At 44.2% G+C, this 14,626-nt stretch overlaps 1 protein-coding gene across 3 annotated transcripts in view; it reads left to right on the plus strand.

Moving 5' to 3' along the window:
• SH3TC2 (SH3 domain and tetratricopeptide repeats 2) overlaps positions 1-12,367 on the plus strand; it is a 70,380-nt gene extending 58,013 nt beyond the window's left edge. For 2 of the 3 annotated variants that reach the window (XM_055430401.2, XM_088838573.1), the window contains exons 13-17: positions 4,170-4,320; positions 6,745-6,867; positions 8,093-8,243; positions 9,518-9,714; positions 11,416-12,367. In XM_055430401.2, coding sequence (XP_055286376.2) covers positions 4,170-4,320; positions 6,745-6,867; positions 8,093-8,243; positions 9,518-9,714; positions 11,416-11,607 — 814 coding nt within the window. In that variant the 3' untranslated portion in view covers positions 11,608-12,367. The remainder of the gene's footprint in view (positions 1-4,169; positions 4,321-6,744; positions 6,868-8,092; positions 8,244-9,517; positions 9,715-11,415) is intronic. The other variant, XM_055430402.2, reaches the window with a different exon arrangement.
• The last annotated feature ends 2,259 nt before the right edge of the window (positions 12,368-14,626 follow it).

Here is a 14,626-nt window from a genome sequence, read left to right on the forward strand (position 1 = left end):
GGTCTTTATTGCCTCCCCTCAAAGCTTTATTTTTCCCATTTGCAAATGAATATGATCATAATACTGTTCTCTTAGTGCTGTTGTGATGATTAAATGATATTATGCATGTCAAGCCCCTAGTGCATGCTAAGGTCTCAATAAATCATAAGTAACAATTACTGTCAGTGCTGTTATTAAAGACAAAACAGCAGAGAGCTAAACATAAAGCTTTAGAAATGAGGAATGCAAACATGGACAAGTTTTTTAAAAGTCCCCTGGGTTTCTTTATTTGCAAAATGAGCTAAGAACTTTCATGGCTGGGGATTTCTTGAGGATTAAATGAGAGGATGTGTACTGAAAATTTAAAAGACGCTTACTCCTTGGACGGAAAGTTATGACCAACCTTGATAATATATTAAAAAGCAGAGACATTACTTTGCCAACAAAGGTCTGTCTAGTCAAGGCTATGGTTTTTCCCGTGGTCATGTATGGATGTGAGAGTTGGACTGTGAAGAAAGCTGATCGCCGAAGAATTGATGCTTTTGAACTGTGGTGTTGGAGAAGACTCTTGAGAGTCCCTTGTACCGCAAGGAGATCCAACCAGTCCATTCTAAAGGAGATCAATCCTGGGTGTTCATTGGAAGGACTGATGCTAAAGCTGAAACTGCAATACTTTGGCCACCTCATGCGACGAGTTGACTCACTGGAAAAGACTCTGATGCTGGGAAGGGTTGGGGGCGGGAGGAGAAGGGCACAACCGAGAATGAGATGGCTGGATGGTATCACCGACTCTGTGGAGATGAGTTTGAGTGAACTCTGGGAGTTGGTGATGGACAGGGAGGCCTGGCGTGCTGTGATTCATGGGGTCGCGAAGAGTCGGACACGACTGAGCGACTGAACTGAACTGAACTGAACCTGGCCCAGGGTCAGCCCCTGGTAAGTGGCAGTTCTTATTATGGAAGTTGGATGAGACCAGTTAGTGAAGGCTGGGCTCTGGCCAGAGGTCCAACATTCATCCAGGCAGGGCAGGGATCTGGAAAACCCCAGCAGAGGTTGGTAGGAGGAAGTCTGGGAATGCAGGTGTACTGAGGTCACCTCACTATAGACTCATGGCTGATATCCACACAGGAAGGAAGAAACAAGGATTCAGCCACAGAGATTGAATTTGGGGGGGCAGAAAAAAATGAGAAAAAGAGAAAACTGAGGGTTTAAGAGGAGAGGAGATACTATGGCAGGGCCTGGGTATAGCAGGCTTGGAATTCGTGAGACTTGGGATCAAGACTGATTTCATAGTCTTCCACCAGCTGTTCTCCTTACTGCTTTGATTTGGGAGCTGAGCCACACCTAGAACCTGCAGGTGTTGACTGGAGGAACCGGCATGCTGGGACATTCCAGGCCACGCTAGTGACTCATCTTGTGGGTGATATAGCATAGCCACTGCTGCTGCTGCTGCTAAGTCACTTCAGTCGTGTCCGACTCTGTGTGACCCCATAGACGGCAGCCCACCAGGCTCCCCCGTCCCTGGGATTCTCCAGGCAAGAACACTGGAGTGGGTTGCCATTTCCTTCTCCAATGTATGAAAGTGAAAAGGGAAAGTGAAGTCGCTCAGTCATGTCTGACTCGTAGCGACCCCATGGACTGCAGCCTACCAGGCTCCTCCGTCCATGGGATTTTCTAGGCAAGAGTACTGGAGTGGCTTGCCATTCACTGGTGGATGTAAATACATGAGGTGGTGAGCGGTGGTAGGAAAGAACCAAGGAAGCTAGAGACTACTTCCCAACTTTAGACCATAAGGTGCTTGTCTTATACTGGAGTCATGAATCAGGTATAAGTCTTGGTGGAAGCAGTGGTCTTTGGAAAATCCATGCACATAAAGTGTTGATAGAGTTATGTGAGCATCTGGGTCTCTCTAAGTCCTGTCTTCCCCCTTGAGGAATGCTGACCTCCTCTCTTTCACAGTCATAGTGAGCTCAGAGAGAAAAATTCTAAGATCGAAATGCCTTCTCATGAGTTGATTTCTCTGTGATAACCAACATCTTGCTCCCTGGGGGTTTGGAGAAAATAACCATATCCCAAGCATCTCCGAGGATGAGATGTATGGGTCCTGTCTTCATTAATTGTTACAGTGGGAGTAGGGGGAGAAGTGGAGGCCAGGCCTGTAGAACCTGTTATCCCTGCTTGGCATTTAAGGGGTATAGAGTGGGTGAGACAAGGTCAGGGCTTCCTATAGTGAAGGAGGCCTGTGGTTACCAGGCCAGGGAGGTTGGTGACCACCTCAGCATTGTGTGCAGCTTCTCGGATCACACCACAGTCTCAGCAGCAAGTCTGACATTTTGATTCTTGACAGAGAGTGGCCACTGCCCATCCTTGATGTCAGTAAATATTATATCAGAAGCAGGACAGCAGAGAACTAGAGTTCTTTCTTCTCAGGACTTAGAAGGGCCAAATGTCTGGCAGTTTCTCTGAAGGCTAATAGCCGCCTCGTTGCCAAGATGAATCAGGGCCTTATTAGTCACAAACAATGCTTATGTCCATCACTGTGCACAAGAGGGTCTGGGGCCTGGGTTGCCTATCATGATATGGAACCATGTTTGAAAAGGACCTCCTAACTATTTACAGACTTAGTTGGTAATGGTCAGTGTTCCTAGAAGGATTTGCATGGTTTGGTGTTTCCCAAACTTCAGTGCACAGTAGTATAATCTGGGTATGTCTTAGAAATTCAGATTACTGGCTTGCTACTGTGATGATTCTGATTCAGTAAGTCTGAGAGATCTCTGGGAGTATGTTTTTAATAAGCTTCCCAGGTAATGTTCGGAGAAGGCAATGGCACCCCACTCCAGTACTCTTGCCTGGAAAATCCCGTGGATGGATGAGCCTGGTGGGCTGCAATCCATGGGGTCGCTGAGTCGGACACGACTGAGCATCTTCACTTTCACTTTTCACTTTCATGCATTGGAGAAGGAAATGGCAACCCACTCCAGTGTTCTTGCCTGGAGAATCCCAGGGACAGGGAGCCTGGTGGGCTGACGTCTATGGGGTTGCACGGAGTCGGACACGACTGGGGTGATTTAGCAGCGCAGCAGGTAATGTTGGTACAGGTGAATCATGAATCACACTATGAAGAACATGGGTATTGTGGGATGAGTCCTGGGCTGAGACTCAGAAGAATGGAGTTCTGGCCTTTGATTGTTCCCCAGTGTGGAATTGTGCAAGTCACTTCCCATCTCTGGGCCTGTTTTCCCTATGAAATAAAGAGAGAGTCTCAACCCAAGTTGTACAATAGAGTCACAATAGGAGCTGATAAGGAGCTTTGACAAAATGCTACTGCCTGAGCTAGAGTGTACCAGGCTAGCATGGTATGTCAACACACTGAGGTGATGACTTTGCCTGTGGATGCATGTTTAAAGAGTTTCTAGATGATTCTAATTACTGCTGAAGTTGGTGATGCCCAGTGTTCCTTCTTGTTCTGGAATTCTGAACCTGTGCAACACTCTATTACCTCATTTCTTCATAATCTCTGACATGAGGGGAAGAGTTTTCTACATGAACAATTTCCAAATAACTGAACAATAGTTTGTTAAACACCAAAACTCTCCTCCTTCTTTGATTTTTCTTATTATACAAACATCAAAATCTTTCTAATGATTTACAGTTACTGCTATGGTCATTCTTTTGTACATTTACTCAGTAAGTATGCATTTGTCATCCACTGTGTTGGGTTCTTATGAAAAATCTTATAGTGTCATGGAAAGATGGTTGGATCATGGGCCAGTAATCATAAAAATGATAACTAACATTTAAACATTTATCAAGTGCCTACTGTATGGTAGGCACTGTTCTTAACACTCTATCTCATTTAATTCTCATAACCATCCTCTGAGGCAGGTACAATTATATCCCCATTTTGCAAATGGGGAAATCAAGGCACAGAGAGATTCTGTACTTTCTCAAGGTCTCACAGTTGGTTTAGGCAGATCAGATCACAGCTGGTTTGGAATGAGATCACAGCTGGTTTAGACAGATCCAGATCACAGCTGGTTTAGACGGATCCAGATCACAGCTGGTTTAGGCAGATCTCCCTGTGTGATCTGAAATAATGTTCCCCCACCAGAGCTTCAGTGTCCTCCTGTGCTGAATGACTCTGTATCTCTTTGAGCCCTCATGCCTTATGAGTCCATGTTCATCCCCAGGTCCCTCAGGAGGTCCCTCACCTGCATCAAGGAGAGCCTGCGTATCTTCATTGACCTGGGGGAGAGAGACAAGGCTGCTGAGGCCTGGCTTGGAGCTGGGCGACTCTACTACCTCATGCAGGAAGATGAACTTGTGGAGCTGTACCTGCAGGTAGGTCTCCAGCAGAGCTTATCTGCTGGCCTGGACCATGGGAGTAGGAGCAGCTGTACCCTCCAAAGTGGTGAGCTGGAACTAGGGAGAGGTGATGTTCTTGTTAAGCTCTTAGAGGGACAGTCAACTCTGGGCTGCTCCCTGGACTCAAGATGGAAACCAGGGCAGTCTGGTAGGCTAAACACAAGCAGCTGAGGGCCAGTCCCTGAGTTCCATATGCATGTGTGAGCTCTCAAAGAACATTATGGGAGACTTGCTCTTCTGTCTTGGCAGTTTTATCCATCTTTCTCAAGCTCAACACACAGCTTGACTTCAGGGAGGTAAGGACAGTGTATTAACATTATTATTTTCTTATGATTTTTTTTTTGTTTTCACACCTTTAACATCTGTAGTATATTGTAGTGTAGTGTAGATTAAGTACCTCTGCTTTAAAGAAAGATGGACCTGGAATCAAATCACAGGGCCATTGATTATGAACCATGTGACCTATCTGAGCTCTCTGGGCTTCAGTTTCTTCATGTCTTTAGTAAATATTAAATATAACATTTGCATAGTAAACACATGTACATAAACATTTACTAAGTTCATGGGACTTAGTAAATGCTTAATAAATGGTGTTTCATCATCATCATTATCACTGTCTGCACAATACTGACATTATGAGGTGTGTAAGAAGATGTTCAGTGTTCTTGGCCTGGAGAATCCCAGGGACGGCAGAGCCTGGTCGGCTGCCGTCTGTGGGGTCGCACAGAGTCGGACACGACTGAAGCGACTTAGCAGCAGCAGCAGCATTAGCAAGAAGATGTACTCTATCAAAAATATGCCTGTTAATCTTCACTTCCTTCCCATTTGTCATTTTCTTCCCCTTTACCCAACTCCCTTACTCTATTACTTACACTCACACAAATTTCCTTCCACTGAGTCCTAATAATGATTGTATAACATTGTTTGAAGGCTTACTTTGCATGGGAGACTTTGTTAATCACTTCACATGCAGGATGTTGTTTCATCCTCATTACAAATGCTGCAGGGGTTTCTATTGAAATTTACAGACAATACTCAGTGAGGCTGAGTAACTTGCCTAAAGTGATACAGCTAGTAAGTGGTTAAAACTGCTCTCCAGCAGTATGACTTAAAGTTTTTTCTTTCAGAGACTGTTCTGCCTTGGGATTTTAGAGGTGGAAGAATTATCAGAGAACAGACAATTCGGTCTTGTCTTTCTGTCTCTAGGAGACAAAGGCCCAGAGGGGGCTGTTGGGGTTGTGCTTTGCTTGGTGGCAGAACTCCTGACTCCAGGATTTCATCTCACTGCCTCTATCTTTGTGTATCTGTATATGCAATAAAAATAACTGAGGGATCTTGGCCCTGTAATTCACAGACCAAAATTGGTCCCAGGTACCCTTAACCCCAGACTCCTACCTGACTTGATGTTCTGCAGTCATTCCCATTAAGATAAATCATTCTCTACCTAAGGATCTTTGAGATAGTGTAACTGTGCTACAGGTATGGTGCATTCTTCTCTTCTATGTCTTCATCACATTTTGTTTAGGTGCAAAATTAAATAGCTTGTTCGAGATAAAGAGATCATAGGGGCCAGGAGAAGGGTAATGGGATCAAAGACACTAGCATTTGTTTACCACTAACTATTGATGTAAACTTGAAAACTCCTTATTCTGAGCCTGTTTCTCCATTTGGAAACTGTAAGTGTTGGATGAAATCACTTTTTAAAAACTTTAGTCATTTATATGTCAGGTTTATAGTTTTGCCATATCCAGTACCTCTGTACCATTATTTATTTATTTATTTTTCTTAGACTCAACTTGAAATCAACTTAACTTTTTACACTAAACAGTGCTATCTAAAATCAGAGATTTTGATGTATTTTTTTAATTAAAAATTTTTTAATTGGAGGATAATTGCTTTACATTATTGTGTTGGTTTCTGCTGTACAACAATGTGAATCAGCTATAATACATATATCCCCTCCCTCTTGAGCCTCCCTCCAACCACTTCCCCCATCCCACACATCTAGGTTGTCACAGAACACGGAGCTGAGCTCCCTGTGTTATACAAGTTTCCCTCTAGCTATTTATTGATGTATTATTAATCTTCTTTCTCTAAAACACATTAAAATAAATATTCAACTATTACAAGATGTTTATGCTGCTGAAAACTATTTCTAGGGCCTTCAAAGTAAACTCTTCATCTCATCAAATGATTTCATCTCCATGTCATCCAAGGGGAAATACAGAACTAGGGAATCCTGAAGGCTTCTTACCAGCCTTATGAGTATGGAAGACAATTTAAGGTTCAGGGGACTTTAACAGAGGGTTAACTAGATGGTCAGGATGTCCTTCTTGCCAGTCCTGTGGACATTCAGAAGTGCTTCTCTCCGCCTTTGACACCAGTCTCTGTCCCACCCAGGCAGCCATCCAGAAAGCCCTGAAGTCAGAGGAGCCCTCCTTGGCTCTCAAGCTCTATGAGGAAGCGGGTGATGTGTTCTTCAATGGGACGCGCCACAGGCATCGCGCGGTGGAGTATTACCGAGTGAGTCATGGGCTGCGTAGTCAGCAGTAGCCCCAGCTAGGCTGTGGCACAAACGTGGGCAGGTTCACTTGGACTTTGGCCTGGGGCCCCATCCCTTCTCTTGATGGCATTTCTTTGTCTTCCCGTCTTCATTCAGTGCCTACAGGCTATCCCCCTCTTAAGTCCAGCAGGCTCTCAAAGAAGGAGCTGATAAATTCCGTCACTCTTGGGCTTGGTAAATAAAGTATTCTTCCTGAGAGAACATACCATAATAATTTCAACTTTTAGGTGCATGGTACTATACAGTTTGTAGCACATGTCTTTGTTGACCAGAATGTTTCTATGTACATGGCATGGTGCGAGATGATTGGTCTATGGATGAACACTTTTGCTTTACTATGTTTTATTCTGTATTAAAATATATTTAAAAAATTGCATATGTATAATGCCAGTTCATCAAACTCATGATTTCACAGATATTATTGCAAAGAATGAGGCAAGAAAACAAAAGACAGTTAATTTAAGAAATAATTAAATAAATGTCCATATGTTAAGTAGATATGTAAAAAACCATAATTGTTCGTTACAGACTGAAGTTTGGGAAACTTTGTTATCTTATTTGATCCTAAAATTTCACTTATTCCAATACTTACTCATTTGCTTGTTCAGTTGTTTATTCAGTCATCAAACATTCATCAAGCAGGCAATATGTGCCAGGCACTGTGCTAGGAGTGAATGAAAGACATGTCTCTGACTTTTGAGGTTCTCATGGTCATACACATTTTATAGATGAGAAAACTGAGGCTCAGAGAGCTGAATTGACCTGCCCAACATTCATAATAAAAATAATAGAAATGACTATTTCCTGGGGACTCTCAGACATTATGCACATACTCCATGTATGTACTTCGTAGATTAGCACTGTGGGTGCTAAGGGAGTGCATAACTGGAAGGTGAGTAACTTCCCATGTAGCCTTGAGGAAAGTTGTCTTCTCTTTCCTGCCTCAGTTTCAGGGTAGCCTGATGACCTCTAGTTCCTCCACCTCTGAGGTCTGGGCAGAGCAACCAAGAGCAAGGATCAGGAGAGAGTTGAGAAAAGCCATGCATGGGAAGTGCCATCTCCCCCTGGGCTTCAGTCACTGCTATCCCTAAGTCCCTGGCAGTAAGATATAATATAACCTACTAGAACATGGTATGTGTTACTGATTCTTGGCTAGGCTAAGTTTCCTTGTGCCTCTGTTCTCAGACTGGGGCTGTTCCCTTAGCGAGGAGGCTGAAGGCAGTGAGAACTGAGCTCCGGATTTTCAACAAGCTGACAGAGCTGCAGATCAGCCTGGAAGGCTATGAGAAGGCTTTGGAATTTGCCACCTTGGCAGCCAGACTCAGCACAGTTGCAGGTAGGTGGTCCTAACTGTCTGACATAGGGACAACAAAGTGGTAAAAGCATACCCATGGAGTCAGATTCCATAGGTTCAAACTTTAGGTCAAAGTGTTAAGGAGCCCCCAGGCAAGCAAGTTGCTTCATTTAATATCTATAAGCCTCAAGTTTGTCATTGGCAAATCAGGATTAAAAATGACACCCACAGCATTCAGTTGTTATGAAGACCAATGATAATCTAGCTGAAACCCACAGCACAGTGCTTGGTATATAATAAGTGCACAGTATTATAGTTAGTATCATTGGTGTTATTCTGAGTCCAGGGTAAATAGTATTTTATCCTATGCACATATGGTATTTTATCCTATCCTATCCTGTGCACTAATGGCCTATTACAAAAGCACTGTGCCTTAACTTTTTAATTAGTTGATTATTAGTCAGGTACGTATTTTTGTATGTTATTGAAATGTAAATGAAAGTCAGATTCCCATTAACCTAACTCACTCAGTAGCTGAAATAGCTTGCATTTACAACAAAAGCTAATGAGAAACAATGTAAGTCACTAAAACAGAAAAAAAAATGCAGACTATAAAAAGATAAACTCATCTCAAATATTGGTGCTTGAGGAAAAGCAGGTTTTATTAAAGGATGCTTGATTAGATGTTAAGGGCAAATGGAGCCTTCTGTGATGATTCTAGAAGGGACTTCTGGGCATTCTCAAGGGCATGAGATGTGGATGGTACTACTTTATTGTGTTTAATTGCACTTCAGAGCTCTCTATTCTTTTCCTAACTCTTCCTTTACTGCAGAAAACCTTATTTGTGCAACTGTCTGCTGGTCTTAGGAAGGCCTTGAGGGCCCAGGCCGCTCCCTCTGGAGCATTCTTATCCTTCCTTGGACGGAAGCTGAAAGGAGGATATATTCACCCTTTCATGTGATTCTGCATGACTGGATATTTCCATATCAGAGAGTTGGATTTTTCTCTTAGCTTTGACTTTTGGCTCTTTGAAGCTTAAAAGTGATGTTTTTAGATTGCATCAAACAGCTACCTTGTAAATATTCCAAAAATACAATTGGAAGCCTTTGTTCTCTTTAAAAATCTGTTTTGTGTTAAAGGAATTAGTTATTGAAACAATAAATCCACCAAAGGCAAAACCAGTCATAGACCCATTAGACCCCAAGATTCTAAAGCATAAGTTAAAAGTGAAAGGGTCTCTAAATTGTACAGAATGACTGAGTGAATTAATGATGCAAGGTGTTGGCTGTAGGATATCTTAGTCTTCCAATTTCTAGGAGATCAGCGGCAGAAGATGGTGGCCTTCCACCGTCTGGCCACTGTGTACTATTCCCTGCACATGTATGAGATGGCTGAGGACTGCTACCTGAAGACTCTGTCCCTCTGTCCACCCTGGCTGCAGAGCCCCAAGGAGGCCTTATACTATGCCAAGGTGTATTATCGTCTGGGCCGACTCACCTTCTACCAGCTGAAGGTAAGAACCAGGCTTGTGAGGCTGTCTGAGAGCTGCTGTCCAGTTATATTCTTCCCTGACCCTGAGCCTTCAGGGTAAAGTAGAGAGGCGTAAATTGGGGAGTGCTGTCTCATAGGGTGGGAAGTGGCTCCTCTGGGAACACAATGACAATCTCCACTTAGCCCTCCTTGAAGACCTCAAAGAGGCTCCCATCTCTGCTGAGGAGACATGTTCCTCTCTTTCCTTGTCCTACTTGGATTTCTGGGTGCAGGATTTCTGGGCCCATTTCATTTGTCAGATGCTATGGGCACATGTTCTAGTGCCTGTGAGCTCCTCTAGGGCCTGTGAAAATATATGAGACCTAAACAATACACGCCACCCCTAAACAAAAGAAATATAAGCTTCAAAATTAAAATTAATTCCTAACTGTATGTCTAAAAAATGTTATAGGTGAACTAGTCAGTTGCAACTTGCTTCTTATGAAGTTTTATAAACGATATTTTAGATGAAATCTAGGTACACGTTGGCATGTTTGAGATAATAATATGCAGGATCTTAGAATGTTAGCATGCTTAGGTCCTGAGAAGATCTTATCCCTGATCTCCTGTTTGCTCTGCTGGAGTTGAATCCAGAGCTTCTTATTTTTCCAGTGACTTCTATTAATAGAACTGTGTGTGTGGTCTATAATTCTCAGTTGCATTCTGGCCCTCGAACTTTGTCCCTAGGCATTGACTTCCCTTACCATATGTCTCTGTCTGCTTCAGCACAACCCTTACTCTCTTCACACAGAAACAGTAGCTTCTGTTTGCAGACCTTTCTGTCATGCCTCTGTTTGCAGACCCTTAGGGCAGCAGCTCTGCTGTCTTTTTCTTATTTGCCAGTGTGTTTCTGGTCTGAATTTATTATTGACTTATGAGGGTTAATGAGAACCAGACATATCTTTTTGAGTCTCACCGGAAGAACCATATTTTCTGCATCCCAACCATGTAGGGAGGGACGATGGGGTAGTGAACGACTCCCCTCAGCAATCTTGCCTTTGATCCACAGCTCCCAGGAAGTAGGACAAAGAGTGTATGATTTGATTCCATCAACCGAGGACTCTAGGCATTGCAAGGGAAAGAGCTCAACTCAAACTAGCTTAAGCAAATAAGGAGATTTATTGGCTCAAGGAACTGGGAAGTTCAGGTATAAGTTTAATTTCAGGTTGTCTGGAATCTGGTAGTCAGATGCCATCATGAATCAGAGAGAGGTGGGGACCTCTCTCTGTATTTCTTGGCTTAGAATGTTTCTACTTCTCTCTGTTACTTGGCCTTTTCTCCTCCTATTATTCGCAGATTCAAGCCCCCATCTAAAAGGGTGAGGGACCATTTTCTGTCTTAGGTCACACTTGAAAGGTCCCAGGGAGTGACTTGGGACAAGTCAGCTAGAGTCATATTCTTAAACCTAAAGCGCTGTGTCCAGGGTGATGCTGCTTCATGATTGTCTGTGTCTTGGTAAGACGCCATCCCTGTGCCTGGGAAGGAGGGCCATCGGGTTTAGCAATGTCACAGAACTGCCATGGACTTGGTGAGGGAACTTCCCCAAGGAACCAGGAGAAAGGGGTGGGAAAGGATGTCAAACAGGCAAAAGCTAGTTTTCTTAGATTTCCTGGTATTGCCTCCAAGCCTCTCCTGAAAATGTCTGCTAATGCTGTCTCTTTTCTGCCCCCATGCTGGGGGTTAGGATGCACATGATGCCACCGAGTACTTCTGGCTGGCCCTGGCGGCAGCGGTCCTGCTTGGTGACGAGGAGCTGCAGGACATCATTAGGACCAGGCTGGACAACATCTGCCAGAGCCCCCTGTGGCATAGCTGTCCCTCTGGGCGCTCCTCAGAGAGGGCGCGCTGGCTGAGTGGTGGGGGCCTGGCCCTCTGAGGACAGCTGTCCCATCTCCGACCAGTTGCCATGGTCAGAAGCTACCTCTCTTTTTAGCCTCTTAGACACTAATCTGGGGAGTTCAAGTCATGACCTGGTCCATCGTCTCATCTCGGAATGGGAAGAGCACAGTCCAGAGGGAGAGGGCTCATCTCAGGCACACAAGGAATGGATGGTGGAGCAGGGATTAGGGTCCTGGCTTTGTGTCTAGAGCCTTTCAAGTAGACTGTGGCCCTTCCACACATGCAGCCCCTGAAATGTACTTTCTCGACAAACAGTTCTAGAGAAAATTAGAACTTTTGCCCCTGGAAAAGCTGTCCCTTTCCCTCAGTGAAGAAGTCAGGCACTGCCCTGGAGAGAAGGCAGGCAGATTGAGCTTTGTTCCCTTTACTGACTTTTCTCAGGGAAAGACCCCGCCCCTGCCAACAGCGAACCTGGTCATTCCTTTCTTCTCTTTCTTCAGTCAGAGGTGCTTCTCCTCCTGTCACGAGGACTGGCGAGCGAGAATCCATGACGCTCTTAGTGCAGAAGACACAGACTCAGAGTGGCCAGGAGGAGTGCACAGAGGGTGAGGTCTGACACGGATGCACCATCCCCATCCTACCCTGACCTGAGCCTCTGCTCCCCCACAACCTCCCTAAAATCCAGGGGAAGCCTCCCCAGGGCCATGGCTTGAAAATTGAACACTAAGAACATTATGACATAAATTATGTGTAAATAGTGTGTATTATTAAACATTGCTCGTTTATGTTTATTCACACATTTGTCTCCTTAATAATAAGGAAGATGAGATGAGAGACTTGAAGGATGGGTTAAATACCAAGGGGTCATATTGATTTATGTACAAAGCATCTCTATTATCTATCATTGCATAACACATCTAGTGACTTGGAACATTGATTATTTCACAGCTTCTGTGAGAAGGCAGGAATCCAAGCTTGACTTCTCTGGGTCCTCTGGCTCAGAGTAGCTCACAGGGCTTCCATCAAGGCATCAGCTACACCTGTAGTCTTCTCAGGCTCAGCTAGGGAAGGATATGTTTCCAAACTCACTCACATTGCTATTAGTAGGAGTTAGTGCCTTGCTTGCTGTTGGCCAGAGGCTGCCCACAGGTTCTTGCCTTGTGGGCCTTGCCACTGGGCAGCTCATAGCATGGCAGCCTCTTCATCAGTGAGCATGTGAGAAGAATAAGAGCAATGATGACAGTGAGTAGTCACTGTCTTCTCAAAACTAGTCTCAGAGGTGGCATCCAACTAGTTTTGCATATTTTATTCATTATATGTGAATCACTAGGTCCAGCCCACACAAAAGGGAAGGATTTACCAAGGCTGTGGATTCCAGAAGGTGGGGAGTCAGTTGGGGCTACCACAGTATCTGAGTTCTTTGATGACAAAATCAGGAATTTTCTAAGGCAGTGAACTCCAAGTATGGCCCACTGACTGGACCAGCAACATCAGCATCACCCATGAGATTGTATGAAACGTGAACATCAGAGCTCTACCTAAGACATCTGAAGCACAGTCTCTGGGGCCAAGGAGCCCTGACTTTACCCTGTTTTCCAGGTGATTCTAATGTACACTAAAGCATGAGAAGCAGTGCTCTGGAACCGTGGTTCTCAGAGAATATGCAAAGGAGTTACCTGAGAAACTTGCAGAAAATGAACTTTCTGGTTCTTACCCCAATAATTTTGATTCAGTAGGTCTGGGAGATACCCCAGGAGCATGGATTTTTAATGAGCATCTGAAATACCCCAGATGCTGGTGGTTCACTATTGTTCTGAAACATGCAAGATCTAGCTACCAGTCTCGCCATCTGATCACAGATAGCTTCGATTTACTGTAAGATCCTCTGCCCTTTCTTTCTAGCTTCTTGGGGCAACTGGATGATTGGTGGAGGGGTAGGATAGAGGTGGTGAGTTGAGTCAGCAGTGCATCTTCTAGTCAGAAATATTGTGCACATATTGGTATGTCTTATTTTCTCTTAGGACCTTGATTGGTTGTTAAAATGCTCTCTACTCTAGAGTATTCTCCTTCAGGAAGGAAATGAAGTGACCTAGTCCACTACCATGTAAGATAGATGTGGTTTTGTCCCCACCACAAACTATAAAATCCCCAAGGGAGGGATGTTGAAGTTGAGTCTAACCTCCCATGCAGAAGCATTTCAACAACTTTCCTGGGACGCACATGCATTCCAGAATGGTTACGAATCTTGTATTTGAAGACTTGCTTCTCTGGGATCTCTGGGATCCAAGCCATGAACCATTCCCCACTTGTCTCAGGTTACAGACCCTCTCCTTTTCCCCTTTTCCCCACTGACCTATTACTCTCCTCTGGCCAGATGCCAATTCCTGTCTCTTTGATAGTGTGGTTCTTATAACTGATATTGGCTGGTGGGTAGAGAGTACTGAGGGTCATTACTGTCCTTTCCCTGCTTCTTCAGTTGTGTCCAACTGTTTACAACCCCATGGGTTGTACCCCCCCCCAGGTTCATCCGTCCATGGGATTTTCCAGGCAAGAATACTGGAGTGGGTTGCCATTTCCTTCTCCAAGGGATCTTCCTGACACAGGGGTCAAATTCAGGTCTCACGCATTTCAGGCAGACTCTTTACTAGCTGAGCCACCAGGGAATCCCATTACTGTACTTAATGTGGTTTAATATCATATTTTAACATTGCATTAAGATTTTTCTTCTTCTCAACAGCTACATCTTATCATTGGCTCACATCGAGCTTATCATTTGCGGTCTCTGCTCATATGAGTTTCTGTTTGGCCTAGTATTTTTCAATTGTTACAAATATACATATCTGTATATATAAATACATACACATACACATATATACACATAAATACCTACACACACGGGCTTCTCAGGTGGCTCAATGTAAAGAATCTGCCTGCAGTGCATGAGACATGAGTTCAGTCCCTGGGTTGGGAAGATCCCCTGGAAAAGAAAATGGCAACCCACTCTAGTATTCTTGCCAAGGAAATCCCATGGACAGAGAAGCCTGGTGGGTTACAGT

This window comes from Moschus berezovskii, chromosome 8 (genome assembly GCF_049115385.1).
Source record: "Moschus berezovskii isolate FMDL1 chromosome 8, NW_MosBer_1.0, whole genome shotgun sequence".
NCBI classification, from domain to species: domain Eukaryota; kingdom Metazoa; phylum Chordata; class Mammalia; order Artiodactyla; family Moschidae; genus Moschus; species Moschus berezovskii.